Source organism: Lepidochelys kempii, chromosome 9 (genome assembly GCF_965140285.1).
Source record: "Lepidochelys kempii isolate rLepKem1 chromosome 9, rLepKem1.hap1, whole genome shotgun sequence".
Taxonomy (NCBI): domain Eukaryota; kingdom Metazoa; phylum Chordata; order Testudines; family Cheloniidae; genus Lepidochelys; species Lepidochelys kempii.
The window spans coordinates 34538017-34562133 of record NC_136388.1 but is presented as its reverse complement, the minus strand read 5'-3'; the positions used below and the strand labels follow the sequence as shown (position 1 = coordinate 34562133).

General features: G+C 38.9%; 1 protein-coding gene across 2 annotated transcripts in view; it reads left to right on the top strand.

Moving 5' to 3' along the window:
- Positions 1–22342, top strand: part of DAW1 (dynein assembly factor with WD repeats 1) — a 31560-nt gene extending 9218 nt beyond the window's left edge. Inside the window, exons 4-14 of one of the 2 annotated variants that reach the window (XM_073359860.2) lie at positions 1487–1545; positions 2501–2623; positions 4645–4744; positions 8890–8997; positions 10193–10299; positions 15754–15856; positions 17516–17630; positions 19099–19175; positions 21108–21270; positions 21925–21970; positions 22070–22342. In XM_073359860.2, the coding sequence (XP_073215961.1) occupies positions 1487–1545; positions 2501–2623; positions 4645–4744; positions 8890–8997; positions 10193–10299; positions 15754–15856; positions 17516–17630; positions 19099–19175; positions 21108–21270; positions 21925–21959 (990 nt within the window). In that variant the 3' untranslated portion in view covers positions 21960–21970; positions 22070–22342. Of the gene's footprint in view, positions 1–1486; positions 1546–2500; positions 2624–4644; positions 4745–8889; positions 8998–10192; positions 10300–15753; positions 15857–17515; positions 17631–19098; positions 19176–21107; positions 21271–21924 lie in introns of both variants that reach the window. The other variant, XM_073359863.2, reaches the window with a different exon arrangement.
- The last annotated feature ends 1775 nt before the right edge of the window (positions 22343–24117 follow it).

Here is a 24117-nt window from a genome sequence, read left to right as displayed (position 1 = left end):
TGGAATGTGAAATCTGGTCTTTTGTGTGCTTTTATCATATACTATACAGATTTCATGGGTGAGACCAGCCTTTCTCAAACTGGGGGTCCTGAACCGAAAGGGAGTTGTACGGGAGGGGGTCACAAGGTTATTTTAGGGGGATTGTGGGATTGCCATTCTTACTCCTGTGCTGCCTTCAGACCTGGGTGGCCAGAGAGTGGTGGCTGCTGACTAAGGGCCCCGCTCTGCAGGCAGCAGCGCAGAAGTAAGGATGGCAATACTATACCATGCCATCCTTACTTCTGTGCTGTTGCTGGCAGTGGCTCTGCCTTCAGAGCTGCGCTCCCTGCCAGCAGCTGCCTCTCTCCAGGTGCTCAGGTCTGGAGGCAGCACTGCTGCCAGAAGCAGTGCAGAAGTAATGGTAGCAGTTCCGCAACCTCCTCTACAATAATCTTACAATCCCCCCACAACTCCTTATTGGGTCAGGACCCCTACAATTACCACACTGTGAAATTTCAGAATTAAAGAGCTGAAATCCTGAAATATATGATTTTTAAAATCCTATGACCGTGAAATTGATCAAATGGACCGTAAATTTGGTAGGGCCCTATTAATAATTATTACTTATTTAATAAATCTTTGCATATAGTGCCATAGGTATGTCTGACAGTTTATAGAAAGAATAAAGACAAATGGTCTCTGACCAAAAGATCTTAACAACATGTGTTTGAAAACAGTTGGTTCCTGGATCTAAATGATCCAGGCAGTGGTATATTTGAAATCTCCTCTCTGAATTTCATCTTGATGAGTTTCTCCATTTTTATGTCTGCTTTTTAGAGATTCCACCAGTGTATTTCAAATCAGCAATGATAAGGCTTTTATTGTGGTGAACTTTTGGGTGTGGAACTCTGACATCGCCTCTCTCTCTCCCCATTTTTTTAAAACAACATCTTATACTTGTTGAAAGCATCTCACAATGTAAAAGTTAAAATTATTTCTTGAAGTGGATGGAGTGGTTTGTAGTATATGGCTTAACAGCAAACACTGAAGAGCAGTTGTTGGAGCACCTTCCAAGAAAGCCCTCACTCATGGTCCATAAGGGCCCATTTATTTCCCCCACCCCTCCTGCAACTCTTAGGGTTCCTTCTCTGTTCTCAGAGAAGGCAGCAGAGAATGAAATTCAGAGAGAGGACAGCTCATTCAGGCCTTATAAACACTGAGGATCTACTTCAGTCACAGCCATTTGTGGCCAGGCAATCAGTAGCATAGCTGCACCACTGCAATTCCTGGTAAAGACAGAAATTTTCTGCATGAATTCTACAGTGGTAATTGCTCACCACTAATAATTGTTAATGTATTGCTGTCATAACTGTCATAACTGCTCAGTTAGCATGACTAAAATGGGAAGAAAATATTGAGAAGAGTAGATATTAAGCTAGTTCAAAAACTCCTAGTAATTTGATTTTTATTTGAAAATGCACCAAATCTTAATTTTCCTGTATTTCAGGTGCTAAGGGCACATATATTGCCACTGACCAATGTAGCATTTAACAAATCTGGTTCCTGGTAAGTTTTCATTTTTAAATTCAAAATGCATAATTACTAATGGAAAAAGATTTTTAATGTGGAAATTAAATAGTGAATTTCAGTGCTCCTATCTATCCTGCACAAAAATCCCTTTGTGTTATGATTGTATCTACGCAGATTTAAGCACTTCCCATATCTGGATTTCAGGCTTCTAAGGAAAAACCAAGGGGGCTGCAAAAAATGGTGGATGTGATTCAATTGATGGCACTCTCCCCTCTCGCATATGTTGATGATAGCTGCTGTATTCCAGCAGGATCAGCAGAAAGAAACACACATTATAGTAAAAACAACGAGGAGTCCTTATGGTACCTTAGAGACTAACAAATTTATTTGGGCATAAGCTTTCGTGGGCTAAAACCCACTTCATCAGATGCAAGGAGTGGAAAATACAGTAGGGAGGTATAAATACACAGCTTATGAAAAGATGTGAGTTGCCTTACCAAGTGGGGAGTCAGTGCTAACGAGCCAATTCAATTAAGGTGGAAGTGGGCTATTCTCAACAATGGGGTGAGGCTTTAATATAAGTGGAGTGCAAGTCCATTGAAATATGTTTAAACACTTTGGGACTTTCACTGTAAGTGAAGTTGAGCTGTAATTGACTTGATTGTTAGTTTATTAGACTAACTATTTTTTCTCTGTAATCTCTTCTAAAGGAGAGCCTAGTTTTTTTAGTAGGAGAGAATGCATTGAGCCCTGGTAATGTTATCTTTTAAAAATATAATATTTAGTAAAGTTTTGAAAATGGCTTGATTTAGAATCTTTGCCATGATTGATATTCTCATGGATACCATGGAATGCGGGAAAAGCATTTAGGGCCTGATGCAAAGGCCACTGAAATCAATGGAAAGACTCCCCTTGACTTCACTAGGTTGTGGACCCAGGCCCTGAGAAAGTTTCTACAGTCCTGTAACTCATTTATCTTTCTTCATTTTAGCTTTATCACTGGAAGCTACGACAGAACATGCAAAATATGGGACACAGCATCAGGAGAGGAGCTACGTACATTGGAGGGACACAGAAATGTGGTCTATGCAATAGCTTTCAATAATCCTTATGGGTAAATAGGTTTTCAGAGTCTTTGAGACACCTTCTAATTGCCAACATTGCTATGTTGCAACTATAGTTATCCTATAAACTTTAAAGTAAAATAGAGTAATGACAGCTTGTGTTGCTTTAGTTAGAATGATCAGCTTTTCCAGCATAACCGCCTTTTTAAGTGGGTTAATCCATTTAGTACTACTCATACATTATTATCAAGGATCTGACTTAGAAACTGGTCAGAACTGGTGAGTAATTGATAGGAGATCCTGAGGGTGCTGTTACAGTGTCCAATGTGAATCTCCATATCTTTTATTTTCTACAGAAGTTGTCTGGGTTATATAAGAGCTAGCAGCAGTAGTGTAGAGAGACTATGATGTCATGTACACAAGTTTACATTAGTCAAGAGCCGCCTTTTTTATGAGAGAGTTTTGTTCTTCAAAAAGTAAACCGTTCTCTTCTCTGTTATGCTTTTGTCCACACTCTACAGGAGAAGGTAGAAAGGAATTCTTATTTCCATCATCCAAATATATTTACAGTTAAAAGTACATATTTAAGATGTGTGTGTACAAAACCAGATAATGAAGAAGTGGTGGATGGCAGATATTTTTTTCATATATAAGAGAAAATGAACCTGTTGACAACCTTGAGCTAGAGTTGAGCTAGAAATCTATTTCCAAAGAAAAAGAACTAGTTTAACACCAATCATTAGGTTTCTATAATATGTCCATCACTATAGCATGTGAGCACTTAATAGGACTCATTACGAGACTATTTTAACAATTATTTGTGGTCAGTCGCTTCAGCTGGGCAAAATGAATGGTTGTATAATTGCAAGAGAAAAAGAAGGTTGTACAGACATTTAAAATCTGGTCTCATAAGGTATGTCTACACTGCAATTAAAAACCTGCAGCTGGCCAGTTCTAAGGGGCTCAAGCTAAGGGCTCTTTAATTGTGGTGTAAATACTAGGGCTGGAGCCAGGGCTCTAGGATCCTGTGCAATGGGAGCGTCCCAGAGCTCGGGCTGCAACCTGAGCCCAAAAATCTACATTGCAGTAAAACAGCCTCTTATCTTGAGCCCTGCAAGCCTGAGTCAGCTGGCACGGCCAGCTGCAGGTTTTTAATGGCAGTGTAGACATACCCATAGAGGTCAATGACAATACTCCCTTTGCCTTCACTGGGAGGATAATTAGAGACTTAATGTAACTTTGAGTGGTTTATCAAAGAAACAGACATATATGGGGAGTTCCATGTTATTGACCTTCCACTCTGTTAGGTTTAAATACAAATTGGGTATGGAATGAGTCCCAAGAAAGCCAGAGGGAGATGCCGTGTACACACAAACCTACTATACCAGTAATTTAAGAGATGTTACTGAGGTGCAATGCTAATGTATATGAAACAACTTTGTAAGGTTGCAGACATTTTGTGACTTTTAATAAGTCTGTTTGGATGTTCATCAGATGGTCTAGCCTGTGGTGTAAATTAGAGTGGCCAGCTTTGACAGCTTTGCATTGGTGGACAGGCACAAACCTGCCCCAATGTACTAGGGAATTTGGCCCTGTCTTTTTAATTTGAAAATATAAACTAAATAGGCTGCAAAGAAAGAATTGCGCACCAGCAAATTGTTTGTTTTTCCCTTAATAAAACTTCAGTTTCTAAAAGGTGTGTTGCAAGATCAAATAATCTGGCAGAATGCATCTGTGTGCACTGAGGGAATTTATGCTAACACAGCAACTACATCATGTCCTCTCTCTCACATTGATTTTGGTCTGACACCTGGTGTGGAAATGGGACAGAATATCTTTGTAGAGTGTTTACAACTGACCCAAGGAGTGCAAATCTCTACAGTGCCAGCCACAATTTAGTCATAAAATAAATATATCGCTAAACTCTAGGCTTGTTCATGAGATGATTTGAAAATATACTGCTTTGGCATATCAAGGATCATATATTTTTGTGAATTCTTCAGTTTCTCCTTCTGCTGCCTTTAACATTATTTATTTTTTTTCTAAATAAAAATGACTTTTTCCATTTTAGTGATAAGATTGCCACTGGATCTTTTGATAAAACCTGCAAATTATGGAGTGCAGAAACAGGAAAATGTTATCATACCTTCAGGGGACACACCGCAGAAATAGTGAGTTCCTGCCTTACAATATTAAACCTTTGCATCCAACTGTATTTTCATATGCAGTACAACCTTGATTTTCCAGAACTTAATAAGTCAAACTACTACTACTTCATAAGAGGGTCATTTCCTCTGTTGTTTGTTAATTACACTGGAAAAAAACCCCTTGATTATTCAAAAGTTCTCGGTGTCATCTAGGACCTTGGTATAATCAAGATGGTCTCATAATGGTGTGTCTTTACTAGGGTGAGGTGGGAGAGCTTCTGCTCTTGTATTCAAACTCCCATGATGCTAAAACTCTACTATTTTAAAAACCTGCATCTAGATCTTTGTAATTAACAATGTTAACTCTCTCCCTATTCAACACAGTGTGTAAGTAGCCTTTCTCTCTATGCAAGCTGTGGGTGTCTTGAGGCACTGACTGTATGGGAGAACTGGATCCAAAGAGAATCCACTTATGTATGCTGGGGATTTATGGGACAGCTTGCAGTGTACAGAGCTAAACCAAAGGAGCACCCATCTCTTAGGAACATAGGAATTACCATACTGGATCAGGTTTATGGTTTATCTAGTTCAGTATCCTATCTCCAGCAGTGGCCAGTGCCAGTTGCTTAAGAGGAAGATGCAGGAAACCCAGCAATATGTAGTGGGATAATCTGGCTCCCAGGGGAATCTCCTCTTAACCCCTATTATGTAAAGGTTGGCTAAAGCCAACCTGAAACTCTTTTTTTTTTAAATATTTGTAGTGCCCCCTCTCTACCTGGTTACCTTCTTTAATGCCAATCTGCTTAGGTTTTGATGGGCAGGTCTGGGTTCTTCTGGATCCCGCCACCCACTCAGTGTATCTTCTTTATTTTTTTCTATGAATTTATTTGCACCTCCCTCGCTCCTTCCTGGCAGGGTCATCAGGGCAGCTTGGGAAGAAAACTCTAACAGGGTAATCCCCACTTACTTGCCAGATAATTGGAGACTTCCAAGAAATAACACAAACACATACAATATATTCAACACAATAATTATATTAAACAGGAGACAAATATACATAACAGGGTAAAACACTATTTTTAGGGTCACCGGTGCACACACTGATAATACCTGTTACTTTCCCCAGTCACAGGATCTAATGTAGCAAATGTAAGATTAGTGTCCCGTTGGTATGCGTACTTTGTGGTCATAGGTCATCAAGGGCCCCAACAAACTTTTTCTCTGCAGTGGTTTAGCAGTGTGGCTGATTGGGTTCAGTACAGCCCAAAGGTCTCACAAGTGGGAGAAGGTGGTAAATCCCTCCACAGGTTTAATATGCAGCAGGTTATAAAATCCCCAAACCCTTATTCCCTGGCTTGAGGACAAGGTTCAGGGAATCGGGAGTCCCCAAAACAAATTCCCTGACTGACTAACTAAAAGATAGTGCCCTCACAAACTCCATGTATGATCCTCAGGTTCAGAGATGACTCTGGACTCCTCAGTCACTACAGAGGGGCTGATCTCTGCTGGCGGGATCCTCTTCAGGCAGGAATCAGGCTGCTTCGGTCCCAGGATTTCCCCTCACCACAAAGGGGTGCAGGGCTCAAGGTGCAGATTACACAACTCTACTAAAATCCAGACTGTAGTTTCCTAGCCCAGCGTCCAGATACACACACAGCAGGCAGCAGCCCTGGACTAGCAGACAGAGCAGAGCTGACCATGCAGTGACTGGTCTCACCTAGGGAGCTGGAGGGCTAACTCAGCCTGGCTGGGGAAGTTTCCCAGCAAAACTTTACAAACTGGGAATCGTCAGTAGAGAAGGAAAAGCCCAGCTGAGGGATCTTGCTTTCAGGTCCCTAAAGGCCAGTTTTCAGGGGGAACCCTGTATGCAGGCCTCGGACTCACCAGCTCCCCACACAGCCAGTCCTGCCCTTGCCGGCTCCAGACTCACTCAAAAATGGCTTCTCCCCTTTCCTTGGGAGGGGCATCTCACTTCCTATTGGTTGCCAGGCAGACTCTGAGTTTGCCATGGCTCCCCTCCTTACCAGGGACAGTGTGCCTTTCCCTGAGCTGCCAGCAGACAGAGCCCCAGGAATCTAGGTAGTCTCCTTGGGGGTTACATATAGTTACTACTATAATTTTGGGGGATATTCTCGATATCTATGTACATGGCCCATTGCTTTTGGAATCTCGCTAAATTCTTGGCTTCAACAACCTGTGGCAATGAGTTTCAGTCTGATTATGAATTGTGTGAAAGTAATTATTTATATCAGTTTTGAATTTGGCTCTTTTCAGTTTCTTTGAATGTCTCTTCTTTATGAGACAGGGAGAACAGAAGTTTCTGATTCACATTCTTTACACCATTCATTTTCTGTACAGTACATTTTTTCCATCTTCTCTTGCACTCTGCTGTTGTCTGTTCTGGTCCTGTTGCTCTTCAATCCCTCTCTCCCATGACTCTAGCTTATATCAATATCCTAGTGGACAGACAGATCAGCTCCTGCTTGGCCTAAGAACCTATTCTCTCTTTGTTCTACATGGCCTTTTAACATCATTCCTGTCTGAATGAATGTTTGCCTCTTTTGTCCCATTATTTCAGTGAACTGAAGTATCACATATCATGAATACACTGATTGATGTCTGTTATGCCTCCCACTGGAGAGCATTTCTTACGCCTTTGAATTCAGTGCAAGTATAGCTGTGTATTCAAGTATAGCTGTGTATTCTGGGAGGTCTGTAAAGCCTCCATGAACTAGCAAAAATAGAGGCTAATTTTCTCCTGCACTGACCCATATTGATCAAACTATTTGAGCATATACAAAAAGGCATACCATCAAGGAATAGAACAAAACTCTTTATATCCAATTAGCAGAGTATAATTAAAATAATTTATTTTCTGTCTCTAACTGGTTACAGTTTCCCTCTTTTCCAAATGTTAAGAATTATTTTTGACTATTTAAAATTTGATATTTTTACCTGATTACATGTTAGAAAATTTCAGTTATGATTTCTCATATAATTTGTTTACATTTTTGAAACAATACCCTTGTTTTTCTGGAGCATGATTTTTCTTTTTGATTCTTACATTTGGCTTGTAAAATTATATGTACTAGAACACCCCACTGAAACACTCAGATTATATTTTTCTATAAAAATTGCCTTTTGATTTGTCATTCAATAGAGTAAAAAAATTATAGAAACTGTGCGTGTGCATTGTAGGTGCAGCAGTTTAATTTGTAAGTTGCAAAAGTGAAAACTGGGCCTGAGAAGTTGCTGCTTTGCATCAGTGTACAGTAGCATTGGTATGTCTTGTAGTGATTTGTTTGTTCTCTGAGCATTTTGAAATTATTTCTCTTAACATGAACTACCTGATTTTTAAAAGGGTCTCAACTCTGTCTTTACCAGTTTTGTGCCTACAAATCAGGTAATTATAGGTCTTAGGGCTTGATCAGTTTCCACTGACTTCAGTGGTAGTTGGATCAGGCCCAGAGTGCTATGAATTGTACCTGCAAATAACTGATAGGAATTATACCTACAAAATCAGATGGTGTTTCTCAACATCAGGCCCATAATCGTCAATAATTTCTGAAAGAGTAGATGTTTATTACACATAGACTGCTGCCACAGGTCTATGCTATGTAGATTTGTTCAATAATGAAAAATGGAATATCATAATTGAAAATGCAACTAAGTTCCCAGCAAATGTTTTCCTTTTTCCAAAGACATTTGTGTTCCTCATTAGGAGAACAACCATATCATATAGTTACTGAGGACTGGAAGCTGGCTACATCAGTCAAATGTGAGGACTGAGTTGGGGACTTTGTTGCATTTTTGCTCAAATATATACCTGTGATAAAAATGAGGCTGTATGTAAAAAAGGCTGTTTGATAATAGGGTTAACATATGTTCCAATAAGCCTTTTCTAACACACACAATCGTTTTTAAAGCAACTAGTTAGTTAGTCCAATAAGCTGTCCTCCAAAGCTTGTGTGGTAAGGATTTGTTGCTTCTCTAACAAAATCTCTAGAAGGCACTGCAGCTGTCACATTATTCAAGTGCCATGACTGTATTTGCAGGTCACAAACTGTTAAATTGTATTATTGCTGTATTTTCAAATACTGACCCTGATCCGAGTTAGTTTTAAAAAAAAATCATAGGAAGCTTATTGTTTCCCAATGTTTGTGTTACAGGTTTGTTTATCATTTAATCTTCAAAGCACTCTGATAGCAACTGGAAGTATGGATACGACAGCCAAACTATGGGATATCCAGAATGGAGAGGAAGTGGTCATGTTAACTGTATGTTTGCATTCTTTATTGCTCTGAAGGTGTTTGGTGCTTTTGTAGTTCCTAACTGAGTAAGATGTGGGTATAAGTAGACTTCTTAATCATCCATTTCAGACAAAGAATTTCTATTACTAGCTGAGTCACTTAGTGACTGAAGTTAAATAATTGATTAAGAAAACATAAAGGGATTAAGAAAGCTATGCTACTTTATTAAAATCATAAAACCCACTTTAATCAAATGTCAGACTTTTCCAATTCAATGTCACTACTGTCCTAGGCCCAAAAATATTGCTGCTCTCATTAACGTGGTTTATCATTATAAGTACTGAACTGTAATTCCTGTGCTAATACAATTACAACTCTGAGAGCTAATATAAAGTAACTTCAAAAATGTTAATGCCTAGTATTATAGCTATAAATGTTCCTTTTAGCTGCATCATTCATTTTCTGCATGATGTGTGTATATAGAGAATTCAGTCAAGTCACCAAGTGCATCTAGAGTGCAATTTCTATTCTCTGTATTTGGCTTGCTAGGATTTCACTGTTTAAATATTTCTGCCTAAATGTTTAAAGTCACATCCTTATCCCTTTCACAAAGACTAAGTAAGGGGCAGCGCACAGGTTGTCTCCTTTGGTGTTCCTGGCCCATGGAGTAGACAAGGGACATTCTCCTCCTCACCCTTCTCTACCTCTGCATGCGTCAGGGTGGGGGAACCTAGGGAGGGAGCAGAAGAGACTGCAATTGTCCTTGGCCTGTGAGCAGGAGGCTCCGTATGCCTTTTCTCTCATGCATACACACAAGGGGCAGTGACAATTTGGCTCTTAGTTTATTGTAATAAAAGCATCCTCTCATTTAATGGTGAATAACTACTGTTCCGCAGAAATCTGATATGAAAAAGACCTATTAGATCACAATTCTAATTCATTCTCCTTGTCGTTGCAGGATTGTTCCCAGTGTTCTATTTGCTAGTACTTAAGTGGCATATGATATTAAATGCTGTTGTAATATGGGCAGTGAGATTATACTGTGGAATAGTCAAAGTTATGCAAGAAACAAGAAAATTTACTACTTTGTCAGGGAGGTGGACTATATGGCCTAATGGAAACAATCACTTCTGTGATTTTGTATTCCTACTGTACAAATTAGGTATTGGACCTAAATGTATCATTTATATTCTGAAGTACCTTTTTGTTAATATTCTCTTAGGGGCACTCAGCAGAAATTATTGCATTGTCATTTAATACTACAGGAGATAGGATCATCACTGGCTCCTTTGACCACACAGTTGCAGTGTGGGATGTTGGCACTGGCAGGTACTAAAGCACTCATAAGGTTGTTTTTGTATTGTGTGTTTTTTAGACATCTTAAAGGGGACTGTCAAGGCCTACAAATTCTAGACTTTCCAATTGGGCTTTGGTTTTGGGCACACCTGACCTCATCTTTACTTTGTTTCTCCTGTGACCTTTGCTCTGAGTAGCCAGGGTACTGAAATATGCAAAAAAACTGGCTCTCCAAATGCGTTAGTGTAAAAGAGGCTTATATTTTTAAAACTCCACCTGCTCGCAAGAACTGAGCCATGCAGGCTGAGTAAAAGGGCCCTATATTTTGTTATTAATGAATCATCCAACCAGAAAGATGTAATCTGTGTTGAAGCACTTGGTTTGGGGAATTGCTACATTTTTATAGAAGCAAGAGACAGTTCTAAAAAGGAAAGGTGTTTTTAGGGCATGTTAAATTATGAGCAGTCAATCTTGCCAGTTTCTCCTTCATAAATATAGAGTGTGATTTTCTTCTCACTCTGGTTTTACATCAGCGTAAATCTATTGACTTTCAAGGTCAGTTCAGTGAGAGGAGAATTTGGCCTTCTAACTACAGAGTTCAAGATTTTAAGATTATCATACCAGTAAGAAGGGTCACTTCTTCATTTAATAATGGCTAAAGTATTTGTGTAATTTAAATGTGAATGGCTGAATACTGGCTTGTTAATATTGTTCTCCCAGATCCTCTTGTTTTTTGAGCTGAGGACTCAGTATAAATAATATTATGAACCAGTTGTCCAGATTACTGATACAGGTGGCTTTTTGTTAAGGTAAACATTCCATTCCATTTTCATGGAAGATTTCTCTCTCCATGAAGTTAGATGGAATATCTATAAAATTAGTATGCTTTGGAATTATTAAAATGAAGGGTGAATGCATACATCACATGGATACAGTTGAAATAACAAACATGATGATAGGTTTCAGGGTAACAGCCATGTTAGTCTGTATTCGCAAAAAGAAAAGGAGTACTTATAGCACCTTGGAGACTAACCGATTTATTTGAGCATAAGCTTTCATGAGCTACCATTCACTTCATCGGATGCATTCCTAACCAATGCATCCGATGAAGTGAGCTGTAGCTCACGAAAACTTATGCTCAAATAAATTGGTTGGTTTCTAAGGTGCCACAAGTACTCCTTTTCTTTTTGCGAAACATGATGATGTAACATCAAGACCACGAAGACCATATCATCTCTTCTGCGAGAAAAAATAATATGCATATACTAGGTCATTTAAGGCCTGATCATGGAAAGCACCCTCTGCTCCCAATAGTAAGAGTTGAGAGTCAGTGCCTCAGGCTCAGAGGCACTTAGCACCTCACCAGATTGGGCCCTTTGACAGTAATGTTATTGCGTTCAGTTTGTTGTTGCAGATATTTGTTTTTGAACAGCTCTTTCTTCCAGCTTCTTCTTGTTTGATCCTGTAGTGAAGTCAAAGTCTTAGTTTTTTAATGTTGCATTCTTTTTCCGCAGAAATGATTGAGGTGTTACAGATTCAGCATTGTGACTTCACTTCAGGATCAAATAGCAGGAGATGGACTGTGAAGGAGGAAGCTCTTATTTAAACATCAGTAGTTTTGGTAATTAGTGTGGAAAGAATTAAAAAATGTGAAAGTTAAATGGATTTTTTTTAGTCTGATATGCTTGAAAAATTTCCCCAGGATATAAGTCACTTGTGAGCTTATTCTCATGTCTCTGAAACACATGCAGTCCCACTGGATGTATCAGAGTAATTATTAACATTAATTATTGATCTCAGTGGAATAACATCAGCAAAAAGCAGCTACAGAAGTGGAGTTGAACCTGCTCAGTAAAACTGCTAAGAAGTGACTGATATATAACTTGTCATTAGGCTAGTGGTAACTGGTGAAACATTCACCAGTGATTTGACTTGTCTCCTATGAATGCTGCAAGCACCGGAGAGTGGCATGATCACATAGGCTTTAGTCTTTTTAGAGGTGTTCGCTGTAGCTGGCAGTGTTCAGTAGAGCATGTAGTATTATTAGGAGCAGCAGTGGTAATCTAGTTTATTTTGTGTGGGCTGCAGTCACTAGAGGGCAATATAGTCATGCCCTCCTGTCTAGGTCTGGTATCTTATCTGTTAGAGGGCAGTGATGCATATGTATGCTATTAAAGGAGGACAGACGCACACATTTAGAGTACTGTTAGAGCTGAGCTAATAATTTAACCATGAATAATGAACTCAACTAATTTTGCCTTTCTTTGTGCTTGAGGAATATTCATAAATAGATCACATTTTCCTCAAGGCTATTTTATTTGAATATACTCTGAATTTTTTGTGGGGTTTGGTTTTTGTTGTAGGGATCATGATGACGATATGCTGTATTTGATAATTCTAAATTTCAGTTGTTCTGGCTAGTTGTGATTGGTCCCAATATTGCATGGTATTGTTTCTGCTATCTGACTAGATGGGCATACTTTATCATCCTGAGGAAAATTTGAAGACGGTACTAGCATGTTGAATCCCTAAAGGAGACATAGCAGATAAACAGGATTAGGGAAGTTTTAGAAAATGTTAAACCTTTAACTTTGGTCCCCAGAGACCTTTTTCCATGGGCAGATTCCTAGAAAAAAAATCAAAATTTTAATTTAATTACATTTTTCTCTCATCATAGTCACACAAATGTACTTGTGTGCATTGTCCTAGTTAGAGCCAGTTGAAAAATGCCAAATATTTTTTGTGGGAAATTTCAAAACTTTGTGTGTGTGGTTTGTTTTTGTTTTTTTTAAATTTTCCTATGAATATTTTCAGTTTTCTGACAAATTTTTTTCTGTCATGAAAATTTTTACCAAAACTTAAAGATTTTTACTGAAAAAATTTGGTTTTTATTTTTCTGTGGAAAAAATGTAAACCCATTTTTCATAGAGTTTCAATGAAAAAAATTTCCACCAGCTCTAGCTGTAGCTGAGAATGGTGCAGTTAGAACCTTGTCTGGCTCATTTAACTGCCTATAATTTGAGTTTGGTGAGGGACTATGAAATCATTGTGCAACTGCTATGTTAATAGTCAGTGTCCCATCATACAAAAGATACCATTTCTGTTGTGAATACTTGAGCATCCAAGCTTAAAATTAACTGTCCATGAGCATTTGTGCCAGTAAATGTGGCTCTAAAGTTCATGGAAGGTGAGCACAAAATGGGCAAAAATGAAATTTGAATGAAAATTTTTTCATGGTATTTCCCCAACTCTGATTATTATATAGATTTTTTCCTAATTGAATTGTTGACAAATCACAGTTTATGTGAAATATGTTCAAATATTCTGCTATTTAAGCATCCAGTATATTGATGTATTACATGTCCGTCCCATCTGGCTACGTATACAAAAGTTTGAAGCAACGACCATTCTTCCTCTGTGTTTGTAAAGAGACACCTTGATCCTGATTGGGGATTTTGGGTGCTGCATAACAAAATGACAATAGTACAAATGGCCAAATAATATGTTCACAAAACCAAAGTACTCCCCACAATTTAGTTATTGTAAAGAGGTCAACATCATCACAACAGAACTGGAAACACATAATTAGGAAATAAATAGAGTAATCTGTTAAAGGAACACCAATGTAATAGGTTTCTTTTGTTACAGTAAACAAAATTGGATTCAGTTACTCAGAAGATTTGCTTTTTTGAACCTTTCATTTAGTGTATACAATAATAGAGGCCTCTCTCTTTCTTGTCTAATCATTTTTAAAAAAATGAGTATTCTGAATTACTTAGTTTCATTTTGTTGCTTGTCTGGTCATTAACTTGATTAATTGTTAAACCTGTAGCTGTTTTCTATTAACAATAATGTGATATATCCCCTAATTTACAGTCCCTCTAATATATTTATCAATAAATCTCTTCCAGCACTCAGTATTTTATAGCTCTCCATTAATCTAGAATGGGCATTGATGACTAATTACTCCGCTCAGTTTATCAAAGCTGTCTGAAGAAGTTTAACAGATAACTCGTGTTGCCAATTTTATACATTGTCTTAAATAATGAATGCTGCACTTAACATGTTCTGGATCACTATAATGGTTGTCCTTTTAGTCAAAACAGGGTCTAAATACAGTGGAGTCCCCACTAGTATTTGGAGTGTGTTATATAGAACCTGATCTTGCACTAATAACACTGGCAAAACTAAGAATGATTTAAACAGGAGTTTTGTTTACAATTGGGACCATGGTTGTGCACATTTTGGTATTAGAATGGCTTTTGGTTTTTGTAGATTTTTGTTTCCTTCTTTGGGAATGTCATCTGCAGAGATTTATATTTATTTTGTTAATTAAAATATATATTAATAAACCAGCTATTTACTATGGTGAATCTGAAACATTATTTTAAAAATGATTTTTGGAGATATGAAAGTGATGGTGACCGTACTAAATGTATTTACATGATTACATTGTGTTCCTTTCACAATACTGTATATTCTGAACATTACAGCTATTTTTATCAAACATTTTAAAACACAAAAACCTACCCCTATTTTTTTTTGTCCAGGGGATTCTCAAAGAATCCCTTAACTCTTGATGTGACCTTTCTTCTGAAGCACATTTATTGAACCAGAGCATATTAGAGAATGACATAAACAGAGAACCTTAACGACTCAGAAGACTGGTGATGGGACATGGAGTCCTTTACCATTAGGTCACCGGCTGGAATCCAGCCCTGGCTACAAGTGATCAAAAAGTGTAACTATGATGTGTCCATTGTGAAATGAGCCAGTGGGTTACACTTGAATTTATAACAGACATATCCATTTCACTAAATGTTTCCCTTATTGGTAGGCTCAACAGAGCAGCTCAGATTTATTCACAGTTTGAAATCTATCAATTTGGTCCCAATTCATCAAGTACTTAAACACATTCTTAACTTTTATGCACTCCCTTAAGTCCTGTTGACTTCAATGGCACTTAAAGAAGTGCTTAAAGTTAAGCATCTGTTTAAGTTCCTTGCTGACTTGGGGTCTTGCAGAGCTACTTCTTTCAAGGTCATTGATGGGACATGTTGGCAGAGCAGTGAGGAGAAACTTGCTCTATTTCTGTCTGGGATCTATTTGCACTGTGAATGAATAGAAGACTTCATTAGTGTTGCCAGTCCGCTACAATTTAAATTCATGTCAAATATTTTTTTAAAGGAGAAAGTAGTACAAATGGGACTTCTTTCTACAGTACTCCTAGCCACTTTTGGTATAGGAGAACAGAAATGAGAGCTGATGTGCCACTAGAATGCTGAACCAGCCTCACTCTGTTTTAGACAAAGTCAGCCAAACCCTGCTCGCCTAACACCAGGAACTTCGATAACTAGTGGATGAGGCAGAAAGGATTTGGCCCATTAACTATACTATCATTCTAGCATACTTATAAACGTATACCTTTATACCTATCTCAGTTTTGATGCAAATGCACAAATATGAATTTTAATTTTCTTTTGGTAGGAAGTTGCATATTTTAATAGGTCATCGGGCAGAGATTAGTAGTGCACAATTCAACTGGGACTGCTCTCTAATTGTTACTGGATCAATGGACAAAACATGCATGGTAAGATCATTGGATCTCTACAAAAACCACCTGTATAGTCTGTCTGTTACACAACAAATAATTCACTGTAAGATTTCATTTAGGACACAATCTTTGTAACTTATTTAGAATCCATTTTGTATAATGAACCTTTTAACTGATGGCTGGTTTGTAGCAGTCACCCAGTATAGCTAAACTGGAAGGCAGGACTTGATGCTCCATTACAGCTAATTTCCTCTAATTTGTTTGATAAAAAGAGAAAATACTGTCTTGTGGTTGAGGCCCTGGACTGTTACTCAGGAGAGCTGTTCTCTGCTTCTGGCTCCAACTTCATTGGTGTCCTTGGGCAAGTCACTAAGGGACAGATTTTCAAAACTGGCCTCTAGTAATGAGTGCCTGTGATTTTCAGTGCCAAATTTTAGAAATCAGTGGCCTGACTTTTGGAGGGGATGAGTAACCACAACTCTGAACATCATGTTGGTCTTAAACTTTCTGTGCCATAGTTCTCCCATCTGTAATATGGGAATAAGGCTGTATCACTTCTTAAGGGTCAGCTGCTACCAGGAGAAGAGGAAGTCATGCTGATAATTAAGAGGGAGGCATAAGAGGCAGGGTGGAGAGATATGGCCTCTGATAGATCAAATCCATGTGATCTGGGTGCCAACCCACCTGCTTCTTTTGTGATAGGAAAACTTGCACCCTGGCAGAAGTTGAAAGAAACTCCACAGGAAAATCTCCTGGAGCTTTCTTGTCCCAAGTGGATTTTTTTGTGTAGGTTCATGGTTTGTCCCATACTGAACACAGAACTAAAATGAACAGGGATTTTAGTACAGGCTGTATTAAAACAGGAATACAAAAAATAGCTAGGGCAGTATTATCAAAAGCCTGCCATTCTATCTGACTGTTGAGAGCCTTTTTACTTCCTGAGAGGAGCACATGCGCTAGGTGCAGAAGTGAACTAATTTGGTTAGATTCACTACCAGATCCTGCACATTGTGTTCAGCAGATTGCACATTAGCTACCTTGATAATAAAATTCTCTTGATTAGCTGTAAATAGCCACATATTTTCTGTCTCTCTTTAAGGTTGCATATGCAAATTATAGCATTTCAGATGAAAATTGGTTCTTTCCTCACATGGATTCTCTCTCTCATTTTTTCCACCAGTTTTTGGAATTCAGTGAACTTTCACTGAAGCTTACTCACAGGTCCTTGGTGTAAGAATGCACTTTTTGTAAATGACACATTATTTAATTAGTACATATCATTCAGTAAAGATTTGACTATGGTAGTGACACTTATATCAATTTGTAAGCAGGAACCTCCCTATTGATTTCAATAGAGAATTCTGCTTAAGTGATATCACATTAAACTAGTAGAAATGAAGCACAAAATGTATCAGACATGCAACATTTCCTGTGCATTACACTGGCTAAGCAAATACATTTCCTCTCCACTGGTTTAAATCCAGGGTAGTCATGCAATAATACATTTATTAAGGTATTACATTCTGTTATGCACTAAATCAGTGCATATATGATTTGTATGTAGTCAGTCACGATACTGATTGACTGACTATATACACATCCAGCAACTCAAGTCAAAATAAATAGTAAGATTGCTTATGATTGCCTGTAATTACTTGGATAGGGTTTTATTTCTTGCTTTTTATCCACATGCAGCTGTGGAATGCTGTGACCGGGATACGTGTGGCAACTTTAACAGGTCATGATGATGAAGTATTAGATGTGTGTTTTGATTATACTGGCCAGCGTATTGCAACTTCCTCAGCTGATGGTAGGTGAATTGATCGGGGCTAGCACTTTGTTTTCATATACTGGCAGCTGAGTGAATGTTAGAGCAGAAGAATGCAGTGGTAGCATAAACAGTATTTTCCCTTCTGCTCTGGTTGTGTGCTGGGTGCCGCTAGGCCAAACCCAGAAAATCTGGGCTAGAATATCCAGATCAAGATGTATTTAAGGTATCTAGAGAGAAAGAGAGAATCTCTGTGTGTGTGTGTGTATATATATAATATATATATATAAAAGATTTCTCCCAAAGTTAAAATTCTCTCATTTTTCAGACTTTCATCTTCTTCAAGATGCCTTGTCCAGTTAACCTCAAGCTTTCTGGGGAAATAAATTCTCTTGTGGTTGAAAGTGCATGAGAGACTGCAGGGAGAAAATAGCTTTTGGATGAAGTTAGGTCTGAGTGGCTCAAATTTGGGCTTAAACAGAAAACTAGTTAGATGCTTAAAAATTAAACTATTACTATGGCTTCCTAATATGTAATGAAAATACATAACAATGAGGGGGTGAAATAAGCAATTAAGTTTTATGATTGTGTTCAGCAGATTGCACATTAGCTACCTTGATAATAAAATTGTCTCTTGATTACCTTTAAATAGCCACAGATTTTTCTCTCTCTCATTTAGGCTGCATCTGCAGATTATAGCATTTCAGGTGTTCTGCATAGTTCTTAATTCTCATTAGTCAAAATAAATAGTTTTCTATATTACAGCCCCTTTGTTTTTTGTTTCAATATTAGCACATATTAATGATGCTATATGTTATTGCATGTTTATTCATTATGTATGTGTTTTACATCTTCCTTTGAAGCGTCTGGTACCAACCACCATCAGGGCAGGATATCAGACCACTGGTCTGATCTGGTTTGGGTAGTTCCTATGTTAGGAAGTAAAATAATGTAATTTATGACTGACAGTGTAGGCCTACAGAAGCCCAATCACTTGGGACACTTACTAGATTGGACAAAACACTAGCAAACATGCAATATTTGATTACACAAAAGTGCAAAGGTTTTATACAAATTGTGAGTGTATATTCAGAGATTATACAGTGGAAGCCATTAAAAAGTCAATATTTTCCTACCATATCACAGATCTTTCCTGGCCTACTTTATGTATAAGGGAAACCTGTGGTGATTTCAAATATCACCATGTACTTAAATGTTGGCAAATCATGACTTTTTACAGGCAACCACTGCCTGGACCAATCCTGAAAACCAGCATGTGAGTCTGTGGGTTTCCTTGTGTGAGAAAAGTTACTCATGTTTGTATTTGAAGAATCAGGCCTTAACTTAGTTATTCCTAATACAGGACTTTTTTCTGCTTCCACTGAAGTCAGTGGCAAAACTTCCATTGACTTCCGTGCGTCCAGGCTGAGGTCCTTATTACCAATGAATGTGCACACTTTATATATAGACTTAAGCAAAACAGTCACATATGACTTTTGTTCTAATACAGGATCAGCAAGAGTTTACAATGCTGAAACAAAAAAATGCATTGCAAAGCTGGAAGGTCATGAAGGTGAAATTTCTAAGGTGAGTTGTGTGGTGGTTTCTGCCTGCTCTTTTTTATTTCTAAGTGACATCATGCTTACCAGCAATTATTACATATTGGCATAAGTTTCAAAATTAAATGTAAGCATGGATTTTTATAGCCCATTGGTGAGTGCTTACTTAGGATGCTGTATTCCAAGACTTTCCAGCCTCCTGTTGGGATGGGGAGCATGGCTCAGACAAGCTGCTTCCCTGCTTTTACCAAATTAGGGGCCTTTGAACACCTTCTTACTCTGTTTTGTTCCTCTGTGCAGCTGGGGTGGAGGCCCATGTCTCTAAGGTGAAACACACTAAGGGTAAAATTTTCCAAGTGCCTAAGATCCATTTTCAAAAGAACATATTCACGTAGAAGGCTGTGCCTCTTTGAAAGTCAGGTGCCCAAGTCAATTTTGAAAATAGAACCAAGGCTCCTAATTGACTTAGGTGCTTTTGAAATTTTACCCTAAAGGCAAATATTGTTGTTTAATTATTGCAATTCTTCCTGCTTGTCATTCAAGTGGATCATTATTTCATGATTTATGTGAACACCCAAACTAGCATGCAGGCCCATGATGCTGTAATTGATTGGTGATTTCCAAGCTTGAAATATTAACTTTTTAGGAGCTAGGCTAGTTCTTGGCAAAAAAATGAAGCCTTGCTGTTTGTAGTTTGGTGGGTCTGTCCAGCAGCTTGGGGACAAAACAATCGGCCACACCCAATTCTGTTTTTAGCCTTCAGAACAGGTGCTTTTATTCTTCTCTTACACAAAAACAAAAATATGAACAAGTAATAGTCCTGACCTGGACCACTATTGCAGAGTCCTCTACCATCTACTACTTTAAGGTTCCCAGTTCTCTCTTACTCTCCGGGTGACCACACGGCTTACCTGCCCTGTTGCTCAGGGAAGTGTTTGTATCTCCTGGCCCTCCTCCTCTTACAGACCTAGATCCTCACTTATGTCTTCCGTCTGGGAATCAGAACCAATCATTAGTTGGATCAGTTGGCTGCTGGGCTTCTCCTTAGGCCAGGATTTTCTGCTCCCTTGCTCTATAGAACCTTAAAGGTGCAGACTGCTCTGCTACACTGTTTCCCTACATTCATTTGATTATTAAAATTCTGTAGCGAGAGAAAGTTAGATTCAGAAGGGATAACCTTACTTTACCTACAATGTTCTATGCAATACTTCGTTCTTTCAGGTTTAAAAGAGAAGGGGCCATTGGCAGGGCATTCTCCATCAAGAGCCCTAATTCTGGAACTAGCTTCCCTACCTGGGAGCCAGAATTTGCCTTTTGGACATACTGAATGGTGCTCTGTCTTTACGTATATCAGATGGAACGATGTGATAATTTGGGGAGTCTGTTGTTTTGCAGGTTCATTTTTTTCAGGGTGGGGGAGAAGAGGCAGGATATGTTGGGCACTGTTACCAGTCAATAATTCACAAATCTGTGTGATGACATTTTAAATTGTGTAATAAACCCAATATAGTGAGGTTATGCTCCTTAAACTATATATGAGGAGTTAAAAATGTATGCAAACCTGGCAATGTAAAGTAAGTGGCCTTTAATGGGAGTTAAACTATTATGGGGAATTACCTCATTTCACATAAAACACTCTCAAATATACATACAGTGAAAGCTACAGTATGTAAATAACATGCGTATAATGTCAGAGCAATTGGGGAGTTATTATCCAGGGTCCCTGATCCTGTAATTGTCTCAATGTGGATGGACCTTGCAACTGCACACGCAGCCCCAGAGGCAAGGGTCTGCCTGTATGGATCCAGTTGCTGGATTGTGCCTTAATTTTATATTAGGAATTGAACTCTGGAGTTGCTGGCTCCTGGTTGTAAGTGCTAACCACTGAATCATGCTTTCTCTTCCAATTATATAGGCTGGAATGCTAACTGGTGTCACTTTTCTTGTCATTGTTTTAAAGATCTGCTTCAATTCTCAAGGTAGTCGTATCCTAACAGCCAGCTCTGACAAAACAGCTCGACTTTGGGACCCTCATACAGGACAATGCATTCAAATATTAGAGGGACACACTGATGAAATATTCTCATGTGCTTTCAATTACAAAGGCGATATAATCATTACAGGTAATTTTCTGGGATTTTTTTTATACAGTTTTATATTTTGAAACTTAAAAAATGTACTTGGACCATCTCACACATGTTGAGAGCACCAGTGACTTCCAACACATAGCCAAGGTAGAAAGAGAAATGCACTTAAGAACTGTGGCTCAATTTCATACTGCTATGATCAAATTTGAATGTAGGCATGGACAAAGCTTTAGGCTAAACCCTGCTACCTTTTCCATGGGATGTACTATCTACAAAACAGCTGACCCAGTCCAGTTCACATACTGCATGCACTGTGAGGGGATAGGAGATGGGCAGGATGCAGAGAGCCTCTGCAATGGGATTGAACTGTCTGTGCCTCTGGAGCTGTTTTCTGTGCAAGCTCCATCCACTTTAGAACAGAGGGGGTCTTGTGAAAGGATCAAGCACGAACAGTGGATCCACGGCTGCTTGGACCCACTTTCTGAACTCCACACATGGGGGGGCAGGAGGGCAGCAGCCATACAGAGTACTGCAGCTGCAGAATGGCTCTAGTATCTCTTTACAGACACAGGCAAGAGAAGTCTATTTACACAGATCTGCCTACAGGCTAGTTATTTAAGTATTAATTAACAAGGAAAATATATATGGTAGGGGCAAAAGTAATGGCCCATAATATGTGTTTATTACTAGGAAGCAAGGATAACACCTGTAGGATATGGCGCTGACTGAAGATGAGGTATGGCTCAATTTGCTAGAAGCTTTGATCAACATCATAAGAGTAGTCAAAAATCAGCAGTCTTTCAGAACTCTGTTTTCCTTTTGCCCTCTTTGCCAGTTTTCAGTCTTGCTGAAGTAGAGCAGTTCCCTGGACTTTGACAGGTTTGACTCTTTGGACTGCTGAAGTCAGCTAGTTATCTGTATCATTAGCACTAATACAGTAGGTTAGCTGCATGTTTTGATAGGCATATTTGTTTTTACATGTAACATTTGTAATAAAAAAATAGCATCATGGTACTATTAAATGCGTAAAGGGCATCATTTGCACATCTCCTGTGTGTGTTTCTATACTACATGTACTTTTTTGTATGTAATAAAATGTTTCACTGAAGTGCTAAGTTGTATTAATTGTAGTGCAATATTCTTACTAGCATATTTTTTGAGGAAAACATGTATTAGTCATTGTTTATAAGTTACATTGCTATTACTAAATATGGAGCATGCTGCATTTAAACCCCCCTGCTTCTCCCCCCCCCTTCATCTCTTCACCTGGGGGTCGGGGTGGGGTGGATGAAGAACCTCTGGTGGTGGCTGCCACTTTCTTCCCTCAGCTGCCCAGAAGGGCTGCTCTTTCTCTGGAGAACAGCAGAGACTAGGACCTAGCTGGACAGTTCAGTCACCAGTAACCGAATCTGTGAAGAGGTAAGGAGGGCAGAATCAAAGTCCTGAAAGGGGGAAGGGCATTAGTGTGTCTGTGTGTGAGGGGGACAGAATCAAATCAGGGTATGTGTGTGTGTCTGTCTGCAGTCTGTATTTTCCAAACAATATAACATCTCACTGAGCCATGTCCATGTGTTCCCCTCCAATGCAACTAGGCAGTAATGTAAGGAAACAGGATCCAGCAATACAAGGACTCTGCAGCTTTAAAGCAACTGCAGAGCCAATGCATTTGTTCCCACCCCGTCCAAAAGAAGTGTATGCGTGTGTGTGTGAGAGAGAGAGATTCATGGGACAGCAGCATCACAGCCCTGCTGCCCCATCCAGCTATACCACGGACTCTGCCTCCCCTCAACCTCCAGAACCCCAAACCAGTCATAGCACTGCAGCTGAACAGTATCAGGGCTAGCATTGGCTGCCAGCCTGTATGGATGAGCTCTGACCTCTCAGAGCAGGTGGATGGATTATGCAGCAGGAATTAAAGCTTTAACTCTCCTCCATGTTCACTGGGTAGGTAAGCAGTTTGTGCGGAACAGAAAGAGGAGAAAGGATGGGTTTATTATTTAGTGAGCGCCCCCTCTTCAACTTCTTGTGCCGCTCCTTGGTTATTGTCACTTTGGGACCACTCAGACCTTTTGGGGAGGGATAGGAGGAGCACCCACTTAACCATATTTTCTCTCTGTGCTGCTTTCCTGTGGCTTTCTCCACTATCTCACTTTCCTCCATAGCTGGTGTGTGTGTATTGGGGGTATGTGTGCAGGAGTCTCACAAATAGCAGACACTATCTTCCTATTAATCATTTTTAATTAGCCTGGTAGACCAGATGGCTCATTTAACTATTTGTCCTGCTAAATGCTAACGTCTTTACAGCTGCAATCAAATTATTTTCTAAGGGCCTATTCCCAATTATGAAATGGCTGCAGGACTAGATATATGAAACATTAAAACCAGTGGCATTATGAGTTCACTGGTAGTTGCCAAAGGCTTAGTATAGCCTCAGAGTAGTGGCTCTGCCTTGAATTAAATCTCTTCCTACACTGGCTGCTTTCCTTCTAAGCTAGAGATAATTTTTATTTATTAAATAGCTCTCATGGTCTCTGATCATATCCCTGACCAGTCTCCCTGACATTCTGAAAACTAGAATACATGATTCATGGTAACAGTCATTCTCTGGTATCAGAGTAGCAGCCGTGTTAGTCTGTATCCACAAAAAGAAAAGGAGTACTTGTGGTACCTGAGAGACTAACAAATTTATTTAAGCATAAGCTTTCGTGAGCTACAGCTCACTTTATTGGATGCAAGTTATACAACCCTGTACTAAGGCCATGCAAGATAAACAGGCTGTGTCTGCAGCAAAACCTAGCTCTCCAGAAACAAATAAATCCTGAATTTAACAGGCTGACTGTAGGCAGATCATAATCATTCATACCTTGAACCACAGTAAAATGT